At 41.2% G+C, this 26,236-nt stretch overlaps 1 protein-coding gene across 8 annotated transcripts in view; it reads right to left on the bottom strand.

Moving 5' to 3' along the window:
- The window catches only part of LOC135499005 (transcription factor 12-like), a 90,192-nt gene that overhangs the window by 42,249 nt on the left and 21,707 nt on the right, over nt 1-26,236 (bottom strand). For 7 of the 8 annotated variants that reach the window (XM_064789608.1, XM_064789607.1, XM_064789606.1 and 4 more), the window contains exons 5-9: nt 13,792-13,847; nt 12,212-12,290; nt 11,577-11,632; nt 6,767-6,884; nt 5,040-5,095 (exon numbers count right to left, since the gene is read on the bottom strand). In XM_064789608.1, coding sequence (XP_064645678.1) covers nt 5,040-5,095; nt 6,767-6,884; nt 11,577-11,632; nt 12,212-12,290; nt 13,792-13,847 — 365 coding nt within the window. The remainder of the gene's footprint in view (nt 1-5,039; nt 5,096-6,766; nt 6,885-11,576; nt 11,633-12,211; nt 12,291-13,791; nt 13,848-26,236) is intronic. The other variant, XM_064789604.1, reaches the window with a different exon arrangement.

Genomic DNA, 26,236 nt, shown 5'->3' on the forward strand with positions numbered 1-26,236 from the left:
GGTGACAGCTTACCACAGACCAACAAAGTCAACTTTTTCAAAAAAATTTCATTTTGCTTTTTATTTTTTCTAATGTATGAATATATTCCTCTTGAAATATTTTTTATGAAAAAACGGTTTTTAGAAAATTATTGCAGAATTTAAGTTTTTATATGCACCTGTTGCTCCTATTTCCTGAATGGACTCACCCATATTGTCTGCTGGCAACAGCTGTTTACATGCGAGAAGTTATGTAAACAAGCAAAAGCCCAGAACAATGGAAGAACTCAAAATCAACTTAAATGTAAAGAGGGCAGGAGGTAATCGATATCTTTTATAAGCCGTCCCTGTCAACCAATAATGGGTTAATTCACAGAAAAAAACATTTCTTTTTTTGAAAGTCAACATCAGTTGTTTTCAGCAGACAACTCGGCCAGTTTTCAGAAACTGGTTGGATATGATCCCTATTTCGCTGACTGTTACCACAAATTTTCACTGGCGTTTTATTTTTTGCGAACTTTCAAATAACCTTGATTCGTCAAAATAAAAATCACGATAGAACATTGGACATTGAATCCAGGACATCAGAATTTGCCGCATTGAAGTCAGAGCCAACATGTAACGATGTCGATTTTAACTCTTCCAGGAGCGCAAATTAATCATTCATCATAAAATTGAGATGTTCATTTTCATACTCATCACGTCATCGAAGACAAAGTCCACAAAATAAATAGGCCATGTTAGCATGATCACCATGGTAACCATTGGCATAACAATGAATAGATATGGGCTGATTAAGCGTTATTCATGGGCCTGCGTAGAAGTTAATATGAATGTATCGAAAATACAGCATCCATCTGCATCGTATTAACTCGGGATGTCAGCAATATATTTATACTTCGTAGGAGAAGTCCCAGTCATAACACGTCATTGTTTTGTAGGTGAAGTCCGAGTCATAACACATCATTGCTTTGTAGGAGAAGTCCCGAGTCATAACACGTCATTGTTTTGTAGGTGAAGTCCGAGTCTTAACACATCATTGCTTTGTAGGAGAAGTCCCGAGTCATAACACGTCATTGTTTTGTAGGTGAAGTCCGAGTCATAACACATCATTGCTTTGTAGGAGAAGTCCCGAGTCATAACATGTCATTGTTTTGTTGGTGAAGTCCGAGTCATAACACATCATTGCTTTGTAGGAGAAGTCCCGAGTCATAACACGTCATTGTTTTGTAGGTGAAGTCCGAGTCTTAACACATCATTGTTTTGTAGGTGAAGTCCGAGTCATAACACATCATTGCTTTGTAGGAGAAGTCCCGAGTCATAACACGTCATTGTTTTGTAGGAGAAGTCCCAGTCATAACACGTCATTGTTTTGTAGGAGAAGTCCCGAGTCATAACACGTCATTGTTTTGTAGGTGAAGTCCGAGTCATAACACATCATTGCTTTGTAGGAGAAGTCCCGAGTCATAACACGTCATTGTTTTGTTGGTGAAGTCCGAGTCATAACACATCATTGCTTTGTAGGAGAAGTCCCGAGTCATAACACGTCATTGTTTTGTAGGTGAAGTCCGAGTCTTAACACATCATTGTTTTGTAGGTGAAGTCCGAGTCATAACACATCATTGCTTTGTAGGAGAAGTCCCGAGTCATAACACGTCATTGTTTTGTAGGTGAAGTCCGAGTCGTAACACATCATTGTTTTGTAGGTGAAGTCCAAGTCATAACACGTGATTGTTTTGTAGGAGAAGTCCCGAGTCATAACACGTCATTGTTTTGTAGGAGAAGTCCCGAGTCATAACACGTCATTGTTTTGTAGGAGAAGTCCGAGTCATAACACATCATTGTTTTGTAGGAGAAGTCCCGAGTCATAACACATCATTGTTTTGTAGGAGAAGTCCCGAGTCATAACACATCATTGTTTTGTAGGAGAAGTCCCGAGTCATAACACGTCATTGTTTTGTAGGTGAAGTCTGAGTCATAACACGTCATTGTTTTGTAGGAGAAGTCTGAGTCATAACATGTTATTGTTTTGTAGGAGAAGTCCCGAGTCATAACACGTCATTGTTTTGTAGGAGAAGTCCGAGTCATAACGCATCATTGTTTTGTAGGAGAAGTCCGAGTCATAACACGTCATTGTTTTGTAGGAGAAGTCCCGAGTCATAACACGTCATTGTTTTGTAGGAGAAGTCCCGAGTCATAACACGTCATTGTTTTGTAGGTGAAGTCCGAGTCATAACACATCATTGTTTTGTAGGAGAAGTCCCGAGTCATAACACGTCATTGTTTTGTAGGAGAAGTCCCGAGTCATAACACGTCATTGTTTTGTAGGAGAAGTCCAAGTCGCAACTCGTTTTTTATCTCGAAATTGACAAATATGATTCATCTTGTTTTCTGCCATGCCTCAGCCCCACTGCTCCCAGCATCCACCTTAGACCCATACATACACAGGCCTATACCGCCATCAAAATCTATATCTAGAACTACGATCAATAAAACCCATCAATAATATGCCGTATGAATACGCTGTCGACGTTTGGCAAAATGCCAATTTCCTCTCTGCCGCCAAGTCCATCGGAGCTAGGCCTCTTTTATTAAATGGTCATGTGACTCGGCAAATATTAACCCTTCAAGAACTGGTATGGCAAAAATGTTGAATTATCCAAAGGTTACTGAACTGTTGGTAATAATGCATGCACGCCTCATCACCCGTCGTACAATTCTTATTGTTACGATGGAGCCTAATCACCACAATCTGTGCCCATCATAATCATCTATTGTGCAATGATAGGCTTTTCAAGTCGCGCCAACTGTCACCATCGTTGCCATGACAATGTCACCTAAACAGTGGCGAAAACAACGTTTTATGACTTTGTGACCCATGGAGCCTGAAAGCTTTGGGATCAGCCACTGATAATGTGATCAGATGAGTTCGAAAGTGCTTGTGCTTTCTGGATTTTTGATGGATCCATTTTCTCAGCAGAGAAGGGAGCTAGCATCAGACAACATCAAGTGTCAATCATCATTGCCATATCTTCCTGGCTACATCAAGCGGCCCCTCCCCCCAATGCTGACACCCAACCCGCAAACCCTAACTTCTCCCTCTCTCGTCTCCTGATCAAACTCAACAACACAGGTTGTGTCGCACCTTCATCGATTCATTTCTTTTTCGTGAAATTTTATTTGTAGAGACATTCAAATGGAAACCTTTCACCGATAAAACTGGCCAATAGCTGAAAATACACCTCATCTTTATCAATAAAACTTCATCAAACTTTATCATTGAAATATTCTGCTCATCAATGAGAATATAACCCTGCACCTCTATTGTTTATGCCGGCTCACCTCCACAGAGGTACACGAAGCCAAAAGCTACCTCATGAACAAAAGACACAGAATAGTTATGCAAATGAGGTGCAACAGCTGTGAGAGAGAGGTTGAGGGCTTGGAACACGCCGGAGCATCGAACTTCATTCATGATTGAGTCATGAGTTATGAGGACAGGCATCTTCATTTTTCGGATTCACGGGCCTCCGGGCCAGAACAGGTATTTTAACCACTTTTTCAAGTCCTGTTTCTGTGCCGACCACCATGAGAGATGTCTCATGATTGGCCCATAGGACTCGCAACAAAGAACACACTCTCGCAGCCTCAGTTTGAGAATCCATGTGAATAGATGGGTCGCATTCACTACGGCGGTGAAGCGTAAACAATCGCACACAATGGAGGCGACCTGTTGACTATTGGCGGACACGTTCCTACCTCATATTGAGTCATTCAATCCCGGGGAAATAGCGGCCACATACACGACATAGGTGAGATGGGACAGGAGGGTAACCCTTTTGTTCATCCACAAGATAATAGTATCACCAGGAAGTTGTTGACGAGAGCTTTCTAACAAATGGTCACATTAACAGCTTCTGACAATCTATAACATGGAGTATTTTGAATAAAATCCTCCATTTCTAAATGTTGAGGTCTCGAAATCAACCCTGACTCAAGAATGTGGAAAAGTGCTCACTAAAGAGCGTGATAAAACAATCTTGAATTTTCAAGATTTCTGGTCGTTTTTACCAATACATTAATTTTTATCAATTTGTTATGTTAACCCTTGAAGTGCTGAGATGAATATATGTCGAGTGTGTGCAATCAAAATCTTTGTTCTCACAATGGACAAGCAGCTATGGACTGATTTATAACAATAAGGGACTTCATCACCAAACAGTGACAGTGCTAGCAATAGTTAGAGGATCAGTACAATACACAACCTTTTGTGAATGACATTGACATGGGCTGGAAATCTATTGTGTGTGGGACCACTAATTAAGGGTCCAACCAATGAGGGACTTTGATACCAAACAATGGAATGTATTGTTAGCATAGTTAGTGGTCCAATACTGCATGGAACATTTGACATGGGGTGTCTACTGAGTATTGGGCTGCTAACTATGTACTGCCCCCTACTGTAATAAGGTTACTTAGTTAGGTTCCTACTCGAGACTGAAATTAGAACATGGAACTGAAGACCACACCACCCAGCACCCAGCAAAGGACATTCATAGCATTGTTTCCTTGAAATAAGAAAACTATCAACCATTTGGAGACAGTGCTGCCAGCTGGTGAGAAAACACTGAACCAAAAGTTCAATGATTTTCTGCTAGATGGCAGCAAAGTCTGTTTGAGCAGAAACCATGTTTTTGTCAGCAAAACCACTGAAAACACAAATTATCAGTAATAAAAGACCATGGCTAAAATTCAGTGCCAACAGGGAGGTACCCTGTTATAGTGGTTGCTTGCTTGTGTAACTACAATTTGCCACATTCAAGCAAGAATTTGAGACATCTGCTCAGGAAACAACCAATCAGAATCCATGTAAGATCCATTTACCAAGCTGTATAAGCTGAACAAGCATGATAGCTGACTTTGGATTGGTCAATGATTGATCAGTATTCCCCTTAGAGGGAAAGTAAACTATCAAGACTTTCAAGGCAAGGTCTCTCATATTGATCATCTCCCCCTGGCAATGACTCTGAGCCATGTTTCAACACAAAACGTTGACTTACCGAGCCACTTTTTCTTCTTTTTGGACCAGCATTTGTAGGAAATTTTGCACCACGACCTAAAAAGATGAAATGACAACTTAATGTTATGAAACAACATGATAACTACAGGTTCTTGTTACAAACGCCTTGGCCACCCCTGCCACTACAGGCTCCCCAAGACATCCCAGCCCCAGATGCTCCAACATGGTCATTGACAATCCAAAAGGTTTCCTGCGATACCTGATATTATCTTAGGATCGCAAGATTCAAACCCCTTGCTGCAGCCCCTCCAAATCCTCACAGTCACGGGCCAGTAATCATAACATTGTCAGCAACCCTCGCAGGACAGCGCTTACATCCCTTGCCCATCTGACAAGGGTTCTCCCAGGCAACTCACAATGACAATGGACCAAGACGGATGACAAATAAAGAAGATTGGACCATTAATGTATGGCTTTTTGATATGAAGTTGTGTGGAGGGTTCTGTGAAGCTACAGGTCAGTGGAGGCGAGCCCAGGTCGGCAAGTAAGCAGATAACTTCCCCAGTTTACTAGACCATGGACAATATTCAAACCCTTCTGCTAACACGTTCCTTTCAGGTAGTTGCTGGTGATGTATATGGTTCACACCTCAGCAACTTGCTGCTCCTACCCTCGATTACCCCCATTGTCTGTTGGACAATACCCCAATGTAGCATTTAGGATGACCTCTGCCCTCCCACATCCTGGTCAGTAACCCCTAACACCTCCGTAGCTGCATGACTCATCCAGGAATGGGCACTTGAAGTTTACAATAAATCTTGGGAGAGACTTTGTATTCAGGCCGTATTTAACCCTTTCTTTGCATTTGAAGCTCTCTGGTGAATGCCTTGCAACTGATTTACCAGGTATATCGAGACATCAGGCAGTACCTTCTGAATAACCCTTCTCATCAAACTTAGACTAGCTTCATGTGAATGACAATACAATTGAGCAGATCCATCTCTGAGCCATCAAACATACACAACCTATGTACAGTCGCCAGTTGTGGTACTTTGATAAGGAACTGATAGACAGGTATGCCCACACATCACCAGGTATCCTGATACACCGCACCATCCCTTAATGACCTCCACCTCAACTAAGACACGCTTCATCTAAATGACACCGCAGTCTGTATCGCCAAGGCAACACCGCAGGAAGTTTGGCTAATTTCCGAAACAGAAATATTTATTGCCGACAGATTAACTCGGACAATTAAGTGCGATCGGTTTGTAACGAGAGGCGGCCATTGTCGATGAACCCTCGGATGATTGTTGGCAAAATCTCATATTATCGAGAACAATGATAGTTGTGTTTCATGTGAGATTAAGGAGAGAACAGGACGTTGTCCAGTGACAGGGAGCAAATAAATGGCCAATGGTCATTTCATGAATCTCTTGGTGAACTGGACAGACCATTGACCCTTCTCTACAATGAGGTTATCATATGAAGTCTGACTATTGAGCTCAATAACTCTATCTGGTTATTGTTTGTTATCAATATTTCACCCATCAAAACAATGACGGTTTTAATACATGGAGGATATTGGGACGAGGTTTTGGGTGTGGTGTGTGGTGGTGGTGGTGGTGGTGGTGGTGGTGGTGGTGGTGGTGGTGGTGTGTGGTTGTGGTGGTGGTGGTTGTGGTGGTGTGTGGTGGTGGTGGTGGTGTGTGGTGGTGGTGGTGGTGGTGGTGGTGGTGGTGGTGTGTGGTGGGGGGACGGACCTACCTCTTATTGTTTCGTCTATAGGTCGTTTCTGATTCCCACTATACGGATAATACGGAGAGCCCGGTTTTCCCGCCGGAGATAACGATTCCGGTGACATTGGCACATTGTTCATCATACCCTAAAATGAAACGAGAAAGAAATATTTAGCGACAAGGAAAGTGCCTCCGTGAAAAAATAAAAATTCTGTGTCTCAACTCTGAAAGTGAAATCTGCTTAAAAAACATAATTTGGTAGGCAGGCCTTTCAATTACATGGAGACCTCTCTACACCCTGTATTTTTTAGCCTATTTGGGGACATGTTTTTTTGCTTTTTAGCTTAATTTGGGGACATTTGGTCGTGCCAATTTGCCTGAACATCGACGTCCTTATTGACTGACATTGTCACATGCACCTGAAAACTCATAATTTTAGGATGAAAAGTATCAAATTAGGCCATTTAGGATGAGATTTGGTCATTTAAGGTGTCAAAAAACGCTTCAGGGGGTCAAATTACCCCTTAAAAAAAAAAAAAAAATTTTTTTTTTTTTTTTCCTATTTTGGGGACATTTTTTCAGGGCCTAATTTGGGGACATGCCAAATTTCCTACACCGTATAGCGGTGTGAAAATGATGTAATCGAAAGGCCTGGTAGGTGCTGCCACCATGCAGTAAATTCAATAACTGCTGTGTTTCTTTCTGGTCAGAGTTGGACTGCTGCATGGCCCAAGTTAACAATGCAAAAATACAAACAATTAACTCACCGATGACAAATAAAGTCTCGGGCAGCAATAAATCCAATTATATTGCATATGTTGTACGGGTTGCATCCTGACGAGCAAGACTAATTAAGTAATGAGCCTCACTCATATTTTCAATGAAATCAACTTAAAACTCAAATAATTCTTTCAGTGTCTTTGTTCAATGGTTAAAGTATAAATTATTCGATGAATTACCGGAGCCTGATATAATATTGCTGGTCAATTTAACTATGATAGTTTGGATGGTCAATTTATCTAATGATTCGAACATCTTATTAATTGAAAAATATGGAATCGCTGATTAAATAATTATCAAGACGAACTTCCACCATAATAGTCTCGATGATAAAACAATTACACGTTTGATCACTTTTTAATTGAAAACGATCATTAGTTTGAAAAGATTGGCTTAATGAATTAGAGTGCCGCCAATCAATCAAAGAGTTCTGTCATCAATCATGTCACATGATGCCAATTAGATTAGTGACAATTGATCCTTCTGACCCCCATTTAGCTAAATGGTTTGACAAAATGATCTATTTTGCAATCGAATGGTTAGTCCATTATATCACACTGGGGGCGTTATTGGTGTGATGAGACTTCTCTTGCTTTGTGGAGGTAATTAATGCTATAGAGTATCGTTTAGAAATCCCGGAATTGTCGCATTAGTCTGTGTTGATATCCCATGATCCTCTTGCACAATTAACATCAGTGTATCTGAATTATGAACCGAAGGTATGTAAAAAACATCAATCAAATCTCATTATCCCATATCTTTTGGCAAAATAGATTTCCTTCTCGAAAAATATGATCACAAGCACAATGACGAAATTTCGTTCAGATGTAACAAAATGCAGTGCAAAGTCAAGTTTATCCAATTCAGTTGTTTGTAGAGATAAATCGATGAAATAGGTCACTTAGAGAAAAGTTTCAAGACAAATTTAATCCAATCACTCATCAAGAAAGAAGCCATTTGCAAACTTTGAAACCATGTGGCGCGGCATTAGAACCCTTTGTAAAGTGAACCTGTGACATGACTTTTCATTCCTCTGAAAGGGCCGCGCACATCAATCAAAGATCGATCGAAAGGTGTCGAGGGATTTCTTGACCAATCAGAAGACAGTTCAGTCTGGATCCACCCACCCAACATGTCAATGCTTACGAGACCTAAGAAACATCCAGGGGGACTTGAAAAACATGTGACTCGAGAGAAAAGTCGATCGCAAACTGAACAGGTAACTTATGATTTCTTGGGCAAAAGGGCCACCTGTCCCCCACCATTTTCAACAATCGCATTTGAACCACCGTTGATTTCAGGCGTTCTCACCTGTGTCAATTTCAAACACCAGGACCCGGAACCGCCCACTTATGAATTCACAGTTGAAGCTTGCCCATCTCTGTCAACCACCGCCAACTCTGTCGTTAATTCAATTAGTAACCTATCGCCGCGGGCAACTCCTCAGCGACACGACACACAATCGGCAACAAGACCTGCCACCTTTTCCCGCCACCTGAGCCCAGCGACAACACATAATATCCCAACACTTTTGACGTTGACGGCTGCTCCTCGCCGCTGACTTGACTAATTAGCCTTCGATAGCTCATTAATGACATCGCTACGGTAACGATGACCTTTTCTTTTTGGGGCAATTAGCGGATTTTGTTTTCTTGCCTTGAGGTGTTGAGATGCCGTTCCCACAAAGTCGTGTCCCGCGGAAAGTTTTTCTGCCATTCTTTTAACCCCTAAAAGATTTATGAACCATTCTTACCATTTCAAAGTTTACGGGTGGAAACCTTAAATGTAACAGCCAGACTCAGAAGCTTCTGATCAAGAAAACTAGGATGTTAAAACAAAGAGTGCCATTAAACGGTGGGCTTTAACTTTCAAATCTTAATGACTGCGATGCACCTGAGACCGAGGAAGATGGCCGATCTTGGATGTTAAATCACGTATTTCTCACACAACTATCGTTGAAATGATGGTGAAACGAATTAAAGCGAAGTGAATTTGTTGATTTTTATGGATCGGTGCGAAGGTAAAACCTTCCAGCTTCAACTGAAGAGTCAACTTGGTATTTAGAGTCTGTGTGTATCTGTCTATAAAAACGGCCTTGTTGAAATATATATTTAATGCGTATTAACACAATTAGAAATATTCAAATTCAAGTTCAATTTTCAAATTCCTGAAGGAATGCAGAAGGCTTTTAAGGAATACTCGATAAATTATTCATTGCCTTCTAATGAACTTGACATATCAATTCATAATCGTATGGATGCAGTCAGATGGGTCACATCATGCCCTATGCTTCATTAGTTCACTCACAGCTTCCTAGGTGTCACTACCAGACCACGCCTAGTGAAGTCATCCCAGTTACGTTCAATCTCTTGAATCACTTAGTCACAGTTGCATGTCAAAAGTCACCAAACAATTGTCTTACAACGCGACTACTTCTGAACAATAGGGTTTTCCACCACCTGATGTGGGAAGCCAAATCCCAGCAGGATTATGAGCCAAATGACTTCACATCTGGCAGTGTGAAGAAAAGATAGACCAATTGGCAAGGCTATGCTGATTTTAGTGTAAGCAAGACGATTTCAAACAATTCACATTAAGTGGTTAATGCACCAGGCTTATGATAGGTCATTGGCTCGATTTTTGGCAATGACTGGGCTTAACATCCTCGAACAAGACACTTTGCTTTCCCCGGCCAGGACGAGTACTGTTGTTTGATCAGAGTAGCAAACAGACAAAACACAAGTTGGCTGATTCAGCCACGATCGGTGCTCATATTCGCAGGGAGTCTTTTACGGACAAAGCCACTCGCTTAATTGTCATCAAGCGGCTTTGATATGTCATGTTGTAACGTAATCATCTGCGGGCCTGGAACCAAGGCTGAGTTGGCAAGGATAGCACTGAGCCCATGATGTGTGCCCACAACATGCCAACCTGGGTTTCACCTAAAGACTGTACCCACTACGAGACAAGCTTTTGGAAGGAACAGTTTATCCAAGATACAGCAAACAGGGCCTATCCCCCCCCTCGAGTCCTGAGGGTTAACTATCGGCCAGGTATTTACCTCTGTTAATTGAACGCTTTCCCGTGGAGCACATGCGTCTCCGGGCAGAGACTGATCCCCATTGTCATCGTGGAGATCCTCCCAGAGTCAACCAGATCATTAACAAAGTGTCGCGTTACGTGCCGAGAGAATCATCGCACGAATTATCCAACATGCGAGAACGTCTCGTGCACAACTATTAACGAGTCGTCAAACGTATTTCGCCGGGAAACTTGTTAAGAAGGCTAGTTTACGCCCACAAAGGTTTCAGAGGTATCGCTAGCGAGATGATTAATAATATTTCCTTAATGTTGCAGATAATCACGCTAATTTGTAAATATTTTGCTGCAGATTAGTTTGTTACAATCCTTTGGTGGTATTTAAGGAGGCTAGTCAAGGCAGAAGTGTTATGAGAACCTGTTTTTGAGTCAGTTATTAGTAAGTTTAGCAAGTGTCTTTGGATTGGGTTATTTGGATTCCTGCATTTTCCTTCATCGCTTCAATGATACAATTTTCCATCCTAGTTTTTGTTGCATTTCACAGTACACGGCCTAACTCCCGCACTGGAAACAAACAAGAGGTCACTAGGCCTGTTGCTCAGCTTATCATCTGATCATTCTTTCCAACCTCTGCAAACATTCCAGGCCTTTCAATTACATGGAGACCTCTACACCCTGTATTTTTTTAGCCTATTTTGGGGACATGTTTTGCTTTTTAGCTTAATTTGGGGACATTTCGTCGTGCCAATTTGCCTGAACATCGACGTCCTTATTGAATGACATTGTCACATGCACCTGAAAACTCATAATTTTAGGATGAAAAGTATCAAATTAGGCCATTTAGGATGAGATTTGGTCATTTAAGGGGGTCAAGTTACCCCTTAAAAAAAAAAAATTTTTTTTTTTTTTTTTTGGGGACATTTTTTCAGGGCCTAATTTGGGGACATGCCAAATTTCCTAAACCGTATAGCGGCGTGAAAATGATGTAATCGAAAGGCCTGCTCATTTGAAAATCTCACCTGTGAATTATCTCGGGATGATTGAAACGTCCTAGAAAACGGATCGGAATTTTTATCTGAAAAGGAAAGGACGAAAGTTAGGATGATGACACAAAACATAGCAGTCAGTGACACCCAGATGAGTTCCAGTAGTAACCATTAATGATCCAGTGGTAACCAGTGATGATCCAGTGGTAACCAGTGATGATCCAGTGGTAACCAGGTGAGTTCCAGTGGTAACCAGTGATGATCCAGTGGTAACCAGTGATGATCCAGTGGTAACCAGTGATGATCCAGTGGTAACCAGTGATGATCCAGTGGTAACCAGTGATGATCCAGTGCAGTAACCTGAAGAGTTCCAGCGATGTCACTGGTAGAGTTCTCTGGTGATACCCAGTGGAGATCAAACATTAACCAGTGGAGTTCTGGTAGACTTCCGGTGCGACCACCAGTAGATCTTGTCCAGTAACCAATCAAGTTCCAGTGGTAACCTGTTGATTTCTGTAGTGATACCCAGTGGATCAGAGTTCCAGTGAGAGCCAGAGAGTTCTGGAGGCCAAATTCAGTTTCAGTTGGCATGGATGAAGACCTTTTCTTTCCTCACTATTCACCATCTGAACAACCAGGTCAGAATGGATATTTGCCATTGTACTTACTCATTAATGACGGAGGTATATCGTTATTTGTTACAAATGGATGCATATTTTCGTTAATAAAACTCTGGTTGTCATAAACCTGAAAAGACAAAAAGGAAACAAAATAGAAAATTTTGAAAACATTCCTCGTGCGAAATTCCCTTTAAAGGAGGATTTCTATTTTAGAGAAACTACAGACAGATAAGAAGTCCACCCCTACACTACCAGACCCTAACAATCCACATTTTTAATTACCCCAACTATGTTTCGACCAGGGTGGTCCTGACAATAAGAAGAATTTGCCCGATCTGAAGAACACACGTCTTTTCTTCCCGCCCATTCATGATGAACTCTCGACCCGGTGTCTTCAATGACGTGTGTCGGACAGTCATCATTCAGAAATTCAAGAAATCTGTCCCTTAAAAGATCAATGACAAAATCTCTTTGATTTTTATATTTTGCGTTGAATTTTGCAAGGCCAAGGGCGTTGACCTTGAAATGGTCCGACAAGAATCTGCTGAACGTCTTTGTCATGAAAATAAATCAGTCCTTTTATAATCAGATAAAATTTGATTTTCAAAGAGTAATGTCGACAAATCTTGGAAGTTTGAACAACTTCACTGGTACCTTCCCGATAACATGTGTATACATTACTGACGAGTTAAAACAAATATTTTTTAATACCCTGTTGACAATGCAGAAACATTGGGAACAGAAGAGATATCCTCAGCTGGTTGTGACATATACACACACAAAAATCTATAATGATGGCAATCTATTATCATCATCCTACCACAGACAAACAATGATTCTCTGACGGCGAACATTGGCCTGGTTAGACATTAACTCCAAAGTCACTTCATTTCTATCCGAGATCTGATTCAGAGAGCGGATTTGGAGACAAGATAAGTTCTGCTCAAGGTTCAAACAAAACATCTGAAAATACCTTGTTGAAAATGTGATGACGTGGTTTAGTCGTAGAGCCTCTCATATCAGCTGGTTGTGACATCTAGACAGAAACTCATCTCTAAGTCATTTTCTTTCCTCCCGCTTTTAGATTTCAAATCGTGTAGTGATTTAGAGGCAAGAAAACAAACTACTCGCGGGGTTAAAACTTAAACTGAGGGTCAGACTTTACTGACGTAAGAACTGTTGTGGTCTCAATCACATGGCCATTTAGGGACCGGAAAGCTTGCCAGGGGGTGGCCTATCACTATCTCCCCGAGACATGTTTGTCCAATCAGATGGTCATCACATTGCCACGGCAACCAGTTTGGCCATTCCCAAACATTGTTCGTGATCACGGAACTGGCGCCGCTTCTTATGGCGGCTGTATCATCGCAAACGTTACCACGGTTACGAAAATATAAATCTTGACTGGACGAAGTGGAAGGAAATTGGCGAGAGATTACTATATGTCTAGATGTCAAAACCAGCTGCAGAATACCGCTGAGAGGCTGTGTCGTCAACTAGGTGTTTAAAAGCTCGCAGTTTAACCCTTGGAATTGTGGGATATGTGAATATACGAGGAGAAAGCTCGACTCCAGCATACCTTTTGCTTAGTTCAACTTCAGAATGAACGCAGCTGGAAATATACTCACCCTATTATCGTAATTTGAATTAGTGTCGTTATTTGAATTCCATGAGTTATTTTCTACTGAAACGAGAGAAGAGGAGAAATTCATCAAAAATCAAGTTATTGGTTAAACAGCCTTTCCATCCATCAGAGACAAATGGAATTTCAAGAACTGAACAGAAATTTAAAATCGTTTGAATGAGTCAAAACTAAGAGTAATACCATCTTTAATTGGATAGTTCAACAACTCTTGGAAAAGACACAGCAATCCTACACCAAATCTACATTTCATTTTTTTCAAATTCAATCCGTACACTTTACAGGAAAAAACAAAATTCCTTTATGACTTTATATTAACACGGTATCCATGGCAACCAATTGGCTCATCGTTGTCGGAGGTTTAAAGGTTAACCACTAATACAGCATCCTTGTTTCGAGCTCAGAGCAAGTCTATCAACTCCCAACAATGGGCGTCGAGATAACCCCCGTTTTCAATCACGCCCGCGTAATAGGTTTGCCACATTGCAGTGTTGCGGACATCGCTCCAGTGTTGCGTATCTCGCCGCGGTATACGCTGTCTCGAGCAGGATAATGCAGCTTAAAGCACACATGTAATACCATGTGGATGTGTGAGACTTTTCGGTAAATGTTTTGCCTGAAGTCCTGGACAAAACACGCTTTCAGAGATATGATCATGAGTGTAGAAGTTGAACAAATTTTGAACAGTGTATAACTGACTGCCACCTGGTGGCAATCCAAAGAAGGTCAAATAGTACTCCGGATACACGACTTTTTTCAGGAGATTGATCAAATTGCTTTAACGATCACATCCGATCAAATTATTTCAAAAATGTAATAAGTAAAGATTGCTTGCCAAAATGAATCATAGTATAGGTGTGCTTTGATTCCGTATCAAGCTATGTTCGACTTGACACCATGTGCAATGTGCACATGAAACTGTACATGAATGTACACCGGTCTCGCTACATGCAACCTGAAGTGAACTTTAAAACGACGCCAGCACAAGCCTGTGCACGAAGTCTCGTCAAGAAACTAATCCTCCTAATTACGCTGAGGGTTAATTAAAACAATGAAATGCGATGCTAATCAAAATAAAATCGTAACCCAGTCCGGGTTTACCGATTCTGAATCAGGCCATGCTATTATTTTTGAAACAATTATAGCGAGGATCTACGCAAACGTCAACATTGACGGCGTAGCGAAAGTTAGAGCTGAGGAGGTGTTCAAGTTTGAGGAGAAATCGGTCAATGAGCGGAAGATATTTCAATACCGCACAGAATCAATACCGGGATCTGCAACAACACAAACATTCATGGTCTAGGACAACGAATGATGATTTATACGGTTGCCAACTTTCCGAAGTTCTGAAGACCTTTTTACCAGGGACAAAACAGCCATGAAAGTCTTGATGCAAGTTTTATAACTTTTCGGGCCACTTCGCAGCAGATACAACAATGATACGCCATTTTGTGACACGGCACTTCAATGATATTACTCATGGTTGAGGACATGCAGTAGCTTGTCCCTTGTAGGAGAGCCTCAGGTTACCCACTCACAGCATTCTACATTGACCCTTCCTGGCCAACATGAATCAGCCCAAAACTCTCAGGAATTTCCATTTTTGGGCCAAGTTTCTCACAGCCACTTGGACACGCAGCAAAGTATGAAGTGCCATCAACTGCTTCCCTCTTGAATATGATGTATATGATGAATATGACAGTTACTTGAAGTCAAATGACGATTTCTCTCGATATTCTTCATAAGTTCTTCCTGCTACTTCGACATGAACCCTGTCTGCAATTCCCTTTTTTCTGTATTGCACCATCCCCGTTACCGTCAGTCAAGATCACCATCACTATCGTCATCCATCGGTCGTCGTCATCATCATCATCACCATCATCATGTTCGATACACTGCGGCCATGGGTAAAGATAGCCAAACCAAACTGTCTATATTCGGCCAAGAATATCGCCTCTGAAAACTTGTCAAACCAATATTTTGTGACAGTCGGCCTAGATTTTTTACTGCTACTTTGGAACAAAATGAACATGTGAGGCGACCCACTTGCGATGAATTGAAGGATGCTTCAGCATTTCCCGTTGTTAAGGCACAAAAACATACACTTTCACGACTGAAAATGAGCAAAACAGACCAATTGGACGGTCGAATTTGAATGGGGGGACGTGTTTTGGGGCGCGATGAGTTTAATGGCAGAAAATGAGCAACTCTGGTATATTTCAAGACAACGATGACAGATACAGTAAATCCGCATGTTTCACTGATGTTCTTCAGAACAATTGAAATTCCTTCCCTATGAAGGCAACTTTTTTCATTAATTTCTATTTGGAATATTCCCTTTTTCTCAAAACTGGCAAAAGTGCACTTTTTCGGCTGATCGTGGAACTCTGAGAGGGAGAAACCTACAGCGTCAAGCTAACACCATCTCAGAAAGCACCACTTTTTGCTCTGCATCGTGGGTAATTTGAGGTCAATTGATCCTTAAATCACATCATAAGAGGAACTGGGTTAATTTGGCAAATTTGATATAAATATGATCGCGTAACTCGATGTTTGTCCAACGACGAATCGAATATCTCTGGAGTTGTATGTCTGAAGAGAATGGAATTCATCCAGCACTTGGATGAGTTGAAAATTGCTGGCGGGACTTGGGACATCGATCCTTGTTTGAGCAGAGTTTGGGACAAGCAGTGTACTGCTTTGAGATTCAGCCAAAATTAGTTGTGGCAGTTGAAGTCAAGTGACTGCTTCCAGGGCACAAGTGATTAGCCTGCGTACACGAAGTTCTAATCAAGGGTCACAGAACTGCCACCACACCACTGCTATGAAAACATCTGTCCTAATTTCCCCACCCCATCCCGAAGTCAGTTATAGATTTCCCATTCCTGAACTGATGGACTAGCGTCCATCAACATGCACTCCTAAAGGTATCCTGGTCACTAAATCAATTCTCGTCTTATCTCCCGTCTGAACGCCATTTTCACGTTAGGTGCCGGCCCATTAGCATTCTGGGATAGGTAATTACTCTTCTATGATGTTCACGATCGGTGGCGGAGGTCAAGTTAGATTTAGACCATCGGTATATGTTGCTATGGTAACCAATGAAGAAAGTATCAGAGTGATAGGTACGGGGCGATTATAGTCAGGTATATGATTCACAAGTTCGTTGTTGGTATAAACGGCAGGACAGGAAACGTAATTGTTCATTTACGCACTTCCTTGCTACAAATCAACTGCAAACAGAGAAGATGAAGGGCGGCATAGTTCTATCAACATCAGCCTGCACTCGTTCAAGAATCACAAGATCTGCTTGATGTTGTTTGCTAGTAAGGTTGGGCGGTTACCAAGGTTGATGGTCACGTCATTTCAAAGTGAACCTGGCTGCACCCAACTGTCCCAAGTTGCCTGATACGAACTGTCACCAATGAAGATGAAATGGCAGGGCCATCCTGCATACCCAAGTTCTCCGATCATCTTCGCCTCTTGGTCCACTCCCTGCGGGAAGATACAGACCCGAATAGGTTGGAAAAAATGCAGCCGTGTCATTGACCAAGGAGGGCTTTATTGCTGAAGGAAGGAGACAAGTTTGAACACAAAACGAAATTCGTGAACCAGTTAGAAGGACATGGGCACACACACCGTGCCTGAGTACCCGACATGCTCTTCGGAAATACGTGATTACCCTACTCAAGTTTTTCCAGACAAGACTTATGAAAACACCGTCCATAAACAATAGGCAAAATCAGGTTCGTAGATATTGAATTGAAATGTGAGTAGCTATTAAATGTTTTTATACAGGGAAAACTCATGAACTTGGATGCAAGGTGAACTCGTGTACTGCTGGGAAACGCTGCGTATCCATAGACCGTTCCCTTGTGGTGTTGTTTCCATTGCCACCATAGACTGTTCCATGGTACAACTAATGGGAACATCCAGCTAGAAAGGCAAGCAAAGGTTTTCGTTTGTGTGCGGTGCGTCACAAGGTCACAAAGAACATGGAACAAGGGGAAACGTCACAAGGTCACAAAGAACCTGGAACAAGGGGAAACGCCACAAGGTCACAAAGAACATGGAACAAGGGGAAACGTCACAAGGTCACAAAGAACATGGAACAAGGGGAAACGCCACAAGGTCACAAAGAACCTGGAACAAGGGGAAACGTCACAAGGTCACAAAGAACATGGAACAAGGGGAAACGTCACAAGGTCACAAAGAACATGGAACAAGGGGAAACGCCACAAGGTCACAAAGAACATGGAACAAGGGGAAACGCCACAAGGTCACAAAGAACCTGGAACAAGGGGAAACGCCACAAGGTCACAAAGAACCTGGAACAAGGGGAAACGCCACAAGGTCACAAAGAACATGGAACAAGGGGAAACGCCACAAGGTCACAAAGAACCTGGAACAAGGGGAAACGCCACAAGGTCACAAAGAACATGGAACAAGGGGAAACGCCACAAGGAACAGCAAATGAGTACGGTGCCAAATAGTCCATCGGAAGAACACACTATATCATCTGAGCTAGGTACGAGTTGATAAAAATAATGGTTCACTTTTCCTGCAATATTTATACAATATTAAATATGCAACTAAAAATAAAGTTTCGCCTTCCTATTCTTATTTGATTTCATCTATTGTTGATAGAAGTTGTTTGGATTGGAGCAATCAGAACAAAATAACATAACCATAGACTTATGGTTGGGAGAGAGGCCTATTCTAGGTGGAATGGGGTAGCCTATGCCTATTCTAGGTTGAATCGGGTAGCCTACGCCTGTACACCAAGTCGGTCGATGGTCAAATATGTTCCATGATTTCAGACCGTGCGATGAATTCTGGAAACTAACTGACCAGGAATTATGAAAGCAGTAACAATGCACAGCAGAAGAATCTGTTTATAATTGTTTTGTCCTCCTTACTTTAAAGCAAAAGGAGATCAAGGATTATACACCGAGAGCCTTTTTTATTCACAGAATGCTCCAAGAGATACCAATTACAATGTTCTATCTAAAACCGCCTGCAATTTACTACTATTTATTCAAAATACGATAACGTTAGCTGATCAGTTAATCGCTAAACCTCCGTTATGCTTAGAATGATTACTTAGCCTCTTGAAGATCCTGCAATGTTTTCAAGAATTGCAACCTTCCATCACCTACACCAACCTTGCAATGTTCAATATTGCAACATTATTATACCTTGAATAAATCGCGTGCCTGCACTGCATAGTGAAAGCTCTCCACATAGCCCGTTTGTTTTATAGGTCTAACCTGAGTGGGATCTGATCCGCACGATAAAGTATCATCGGTGATGTACACCTCCGTCACAAAAACATCCAAAGGCGCCCACAATTTTTAAAGCTATTTATTAAAAAAATCTTCTTCAACTGGTGCAAGTTATCCTGCATGAAAGTTACTGGAGATAATTCTATGGAGGAAATCTTGCATCGCATCATCCTGCGATGCAAGATACTACTATCACCTTTTCCCCAACACTCACACTACTTGCAAAAAGTTTCAGCCTATCGGGAGTTTGGAGGTATAACCTGTCTCGTGTGAGAGATCTGATCGGCCAGATAAAGTATCATCACCATGTTGATTTAGAAATCAGAATGTCCCTAAAAATACCGACATTCGGAATCAGATAAGGTAATTTGATTCAAAGAGAACTCAAAGTAGTCAAGACCAACATGCAGTTAGCTGGGATTACACACATGAACGAAAAGGATCAACTGACCACAAAGTTTATTTGAGGGCAGACGGACTGATGGCCATGCGGTCTGGATTCATCCCACAGGTTCCAATCCAAGCGGACAATAAACCTGGTTGGTAGACTCCATCTTGCAATGCCACAGATCTGGTGACAGATTATGCATCAGGTCCCATCATCAAGATATCATGAATATTAATAGCCATTTGATAATGTGAGTTTGCCTTCTATTCATCTTTGTAGTAAACATTCTGAAGGAAACGTGCAACTCCAGAAAGCTTCCCTGCGGTGCACGGAAAGGTCATGCCGTTCAACACATTCAGGTTTTTTGTTCGTTTCTTTGCACATCAAGTATGCAGTTTGTAGCCATTTAACCCCCTAGGTAGATACGGTGATTAACTTGGCTTGAAATGTTATCAACAGTTCTGTGATCGAGAACTAAACAGAGAGGTTTTACTTGTTCTTCCTGTGACAGACACATATCTGTTGCTTTGACTGACTCAAATCACTATCTCGTCTGAGATGTTGTCGTCAACAGGGTAATATTTCTTGTTGGGGTAGTTCGATAAAACAGCAGTGACAATGAGAATATACTTCGCCAGTCATTCCCTCCGAGCACTTTCCGGACTTAAGGCATTCGGACTAGTTGCCACACAAGTTTTCGGTCTTCTTGTCCAGTGTCGACTCTTTTGTGACCAGACCTGACGTTATCATGCGTCCAATCATATCATAGAAATGTATCAAAAACAGATTTGATTTATCTGTTTTTGATTGTACGGACCTCAAAGTTACAAGACTAATTTGCCGGCAGTCTTCTAAAGGTTCACGTCACCTTGTCTGGATGGGCTCAGGAGTACATGGCAAAGAAAACTATAAACAGCAAAACATTCACAGAAGCTAACGTTAAAGGGAAAAGCTTTCAAGATTTCAAAGGTATGCACGAGTATATGAGACATAGAATAGAGGAAATCAGCTAAGTACCTTAATTGCCTCCAAGTAATTATAAAAATTCCATCGCATTAATGCACCTTAACGAGCGAGGAATCCACTCTTAACAAAACAACAATTATTTCTTGAATAAAAGTTAAAGATTCAACACTATCAAAACCTCATCAGTGAGATTTTTTCTTAATGGACTTTCATCTGCAACCTGTCACATTAAACGAAGTAACAGCTGGTTCTGCCCACTCGTGACCAGAAGGTCTCGGTTGAGAAGGTCTTAACCCCCTCGACAGTGCCATATGAAACACAATTATACTGAAGCAAATCTATCAGCCAATCAAGTATTCGAGCATGATCTAATCCCAGCCCATCGCAAACCTGATGAACAAAACTGGCCGTCTTCCCACTTTTCACCAAGTTATCAAGGTAAACGTCATCGAGTTGTAACCAAAAGCGCAACGAAAGTACGATTTTGCCAAGGCATGGTTAATCAAATTAAACCAGGTATGTTGCAAAAACTTTTAATGGGATAGAAACACCTTCGAGTAGAAAGAAACTGAACTTGGATCTAAAACTGATGAATGCCTTAAAAGATAGAAGTTTCAGAAGTTAATCATCATTTACTAGAACTTTAGGGATAGCATAATAACAGTTTTGAACCCTGCAATGAGATTGGTTCCCATCAACCTAACATGCAACTAAGACCATGTGTGACAAATGCAGTGATGTTATTTGCAGTGCTTCTGAGTTACATCTGACAAAACCCACTGCTAAGGTCAAGTATCTAGTCCATTTGTAATGCCGACTGGTCAAGACAGAAATAGAGTGTACTTTGTTCATTTCTGTTGACTCTTGACAAATCCAAACCTTGGATCAATAACTGAACTGACAACAGGATTACGCAGATCATCTCTAAACCAAGGACATTCTGATTGAAAACCTATTGTTCTTTCGACTGTGTGAAAACCCTCTACCTGGGCAGTTTATCATATTTAGAACACTCACCTGAAAAGACACAAGGAAAGAAATGTTTCGGTTCGTGTGCAGTTGCCAAGGACATTTTTTATTGGTTAATGTATTAGAGTTGACATTTTATTGAGATAAATTTTCACATTCGTCTCAGAAACGTTCAGAGTTGTTTCAAAATCGCTTATTAAAATGGTCGTGATTGATACCCGGTTGGTTTACAGAAAGTTACCCCGACCTTCACCGTCAAAGGAAGTGGATTTTGGTCTCTTAATTCCAGGGGAGCAAGCGCTGTTATATCAGGTGATTAACACAAGGAAGACGCAGGTGTTGCGGAGGATGTGACTATCTATCACGTTAACACCTGCCGCGCCAATGCGACACGTTGATTCTAGATATTGCCCTACCGGTCTGAGACTAAGGGTGGTCCAATCTTTGTCTTGATATTGTCCAATCAAATCAATGGCAGCAGAAGTATTGCGGGTTTTGAGTTTCAGTGATGCTATACACCGTGGAAGCTGCTCACTCAGACCCGCAGAGAAAGGGTGACCAAAAATGAAAATCTTGACTTTAGTTAAATTCTTGTCTTACTATCATGAAGGCTGTACGCCAACACATTTTTCGTAAACTGTGAGCGAGATCAGACTGGCACCTGTTAAACGCGGCTGACGGTACTGAACATTCAGCAGACAACAACATGTTTATGTATTTTTCTGCTATCCAGAAACGATGCTGGGAGAAAAATTGAAGAAAAGTCGTCAGTTTCCTTCTGAACTACAAAACTCCTTCAAATATTTTTAAGCCTTTCTGCAAAATCTCAATCTTGTAAGTTGTGGAAAGGCATGTTTCTCTTTCCAACAGATACAGGCACCTGCTTCATTTGGCCAACAGACGGTATGGAATTTATAGCAGATGACACCCACTCACTCACATTATCGTGGAAATTATTGAAAGATTGAAGAACTTTTCTTCCTTTTCTTTTTGAACTACAACATTCCATCAAATATTTAGAAATATTTTTAGCTTTTCAATAAAAAAATGTCCTAATCTCACAACTGCCTGCATCTGTTTCTGTTTCCAATGGATACGGGCACCTGCTTCATTCAGCTGTGTCTGTATGGAATACCACTGCTTGTTCTCATGGCTGGAAGCCATCTTGGATGAACCTGCTCGATACAAACACACCTGTGCAAGGTGCAAACAAGGTCAAGGACACCACTTGACATGAAAATCAGACGGCTACGATTCTTCAGCAGGCGACACAGTATCTTCCTTTCGGTTTACAATTTGAAGAAAACTTCTCCACAACTGCCAACCCTAGAGTTCAGCCTGGGTGAAAAAACGTCACTTGTGATGATTTTAGCATGATTTTTAAACATTTTTCCCCGAGTCAAAGTGTAAAATGAAGTGTAATTCCTGAGTTTTTAAAATAATTTTAGCATGATTTTTAGATATCCTTCTTAGCGTCAAAGTGTAAGATGGCCCTAAAGCCGTACAATTGCGTAAAATTTCCCCCAAATGTGCAAGGGCAGGCAGTCGTGCTTCTTCTAAAGAACATTTCTTTAAAGATTTTCTCCAATTTTCTATGGAAACCAAGTAAATATCCTCTTTGATAAACGTCTTTGATAAACCTGACACAGGTAGGCCTAGAACTAAACGCTATCAGAGTTTTGTTGCTGATATCCTCAATCAAATAACACTTTCTAATCAATCATCTTATGAATCTTAATCAGGTTATCTAACCTCGTTACTGATACTTTCGTCGCAGGTAGAATTTTTTTATCTTTCTTGTAAAGCATTTTATCCAGTTGAAAGGTACAGTATCCCTACAATTGAAAGTACAGTAAAAGCTCTCTATTAAGGACACCCTCGGGACTGATAAGTGATGTCTTTAAGAGAGAGGTGTCCTGATAAGAGAGGTCAAATTGAAGGGCGACGACTAATTCAGGACCAAAACTAGTGTCCTGAATAGAGAGGGGTCCGCTTAGGGAGGTACTATTGAGCTTTACATATATCTGGCACGACCCAATAACTTTTTAAAGTGGTGTATCAAATTGATGAGATACTCTAAGTATAAATCTTTGCTAATCACTTATCCCTCAGATTGTTTACATTGCGAAGGTGAGTCAGCCATTTTGTTTTTAGACTAATCAGACGCTCGGGCAGGAAAACAACAATAAATTTCACTTCTTAGTCACGAGACAGTGATGCACCTGATGTATCAAAGTGAAACTACCAGGTATTTCAGAGTGGTAATTATCGTATAGAAGATGTACTACCAGGTGTAACATGTATATAGGACTTGTCTGGTGGTGTAAGGCGGTGTTAAAGTGCATGTTTCTGTTATACATTGACATGACAGGGCTGTAACTATGAGTTATGATACTCAACTGATACAGTGCTAAAGTACATGTACATGTAGCAGGTACCACCTCCCTTCAAAGTAGTAGCAAAACTTATGACACAATCACTCATTTTGTTCACATGTACATACTGCTGGTCCAACTATATCTAGTTCCTACTTCTAATACCAGGTGACGCCAATAGTCAAACCTCAAAAATTCACAACTTCAAGTTACGTTATACGTGTGATCATACTTCATCATTCGTGGGCCAGGGTGGGTTAAAAACCACAAGAATAAGAAGACACTGCTCTGTATAGAGAATAAGTTACCTGGATGGTAGTGGCCCGCGGCAAAATTACAAGATATCAACCGGTATAGTGCTAACACATTCGAGAAGGAGATCTCAACCAATCTTGTGATGATGGAGGCAGCGCCACGCGTCTGATGTCAGAATGGTGGAGAATTGGTTCTGAATTAACCACCATTTATATTGGCATGAGACGGGCGAAGGATCTGGCAAGCATGGCATGACGTGTCCTAATTGGTGGGGAATGGGTTCAGGACTACCAACTGGACAGAAAAGGCCAAGTCGCCATCTATCAACTCAGTACGGGGCACTGCCTTGAGACCCAAACTTCACATGAAGAGAGTCTGACTGTATCCAATTCGACTGCAAATGTTGTCTTAATAGCGTGCAAAGAATATACTGCAGGATTCTCCCCTGAAGAAAAGGAAGACAGGACTTTTCAGTGGAGCAAAAGACAAAACTGTGGGGAACTGTCTGCGAGGATATAATGGTTATGAAAGCCGACCGCAGAAGAAGGTTCCCTGCAGACAACAGGCTGGAAGATCAGGAACCAGTATGGCATGGAGCTTTATCTCGTAGAAGCACGAAAGATCTCTGATATAGGTGGATGGTAAAGGGATAAGATAATATGATCATGAGCTGAAAAAGATATCTATCCGTTTATCTCCCTTGATAAAAGTACAAGAAGCTACTTTTTATCTGTGTTTACACTTCAGAATATGTTTAGAATACCCAGGACATAAACACAAAGTTCCCTCCTCATAAACAAGTCAATGGTTGTTTAGTGGATTGTCCATCATTAGTTTGTTTAGCAACAAGGGATTTTTCTAGAATTAACCCGCTGAGGGAAAGCAGCAAATGTTAGATAGATGCCAAGACAGACAAACTAACTCTATAATCTAAGCTAAATGTTCTTGGAAAGATCGTGAATACAGAAGAAACAGGGATGATCCAACGACCTTGACCCAAAAGTCAATAACCAATCATGATCGCAGATGTTCGTTACCATAGCGACCAAGTAACAGCTGGTGTGGCTGTGGAAACAGGTGGTGGTCATGATGTACCATCCAGTGTTTTAATTTATATGCACATATTTATTTGCATGTCGGTATAGGAGATTGCATCTATAGAATTTTTATGGAGTTTTATGTCTAACCCAAGCCCTGCATTGTTTAACTTGGTACTGGCAGTATGTAGGCCTCGCAAGGATGGCAACAGCCAGAAGTTCAATATTTTTATGAAAATCTGCTTATTTATAGATTTTTCGAGCTCTTGGAAATAGTCACATCCTGCAAATGATATCTCAAATAATCATATTGTAGATAGAAACTTGTGTCTCCACCTTCATGAGTTAAAGAAGAGGGACATCGTGCTGCACCTATGACAGCAACTTTGGATTTATGGGTTGGAATCTGGGTGGAGAGACCTGGTATTAACTTTCTGGTGGGGTAACTTTCTGCTGAACATGATGGGCTTGACCTGGTGACAAGTTCCATGGAGAGGAGGACGGTTAATCTGTTCAGCAGTGACACAATATCAGTCGAACTTAAAACTGACATTTCCAAAATCGCACATCATGGGTTAAACGATGACAAATAATGTTTCCTTTTAATCACAGCATTCAATTCTCAGGAACAGACCCAATGCCATCCCAATCTCCGCTCCTTGATAACTTGGCGACATGGCAAGATTTATCACCGCATTTACTCGCGAAACGATCAGTGAACATACAGAGCGATTGTTCATTGTAATCATGAATCGGCCAATGAGATTAGAGGACGTGAGGCCATTATTGTGCCATCAATGCGTCGCAAGCCAAAAACTAATTGAAATTTCATCGCTGGGTTTTTGCCGGGGTTGATTACCTCGGAGGGGTTATTCGTTTAAGATGGGCTGGCACTAGTAGGATGGAAACATTAAACGGATGCTGCATATTGCAGTCATGATACCTGGACAGTCATTATCGCCTTCAGATTTTAGAATTTACTGTCTTTGGTTAGTTTGATGCCAAAGAATGACTCTTTATAATGAATTTATTGGGTGTTTAGAAAGTCAAAACAGTTTATATCAAGCGGTAGTAGAATGATGTAACGAATCAGTCAGTGTTAAAGTCAGAACTGGAGAAGACAATTTAACTTGAAGTCCATCCAGTAACATAGGTA

Source organism: Lineus longissimus, chromosome 14, assembly GCF_910592395.1.
Source record: "Lineus longissimus chromosome 14, tnLinLong1.2, whole genome shotgun sequence".
NCBI lineage: Eukaryota > Metazoa > Nemertea > Pilidiophora > Heteronemertea > Lineidae > Lineus > Lineus longissimus.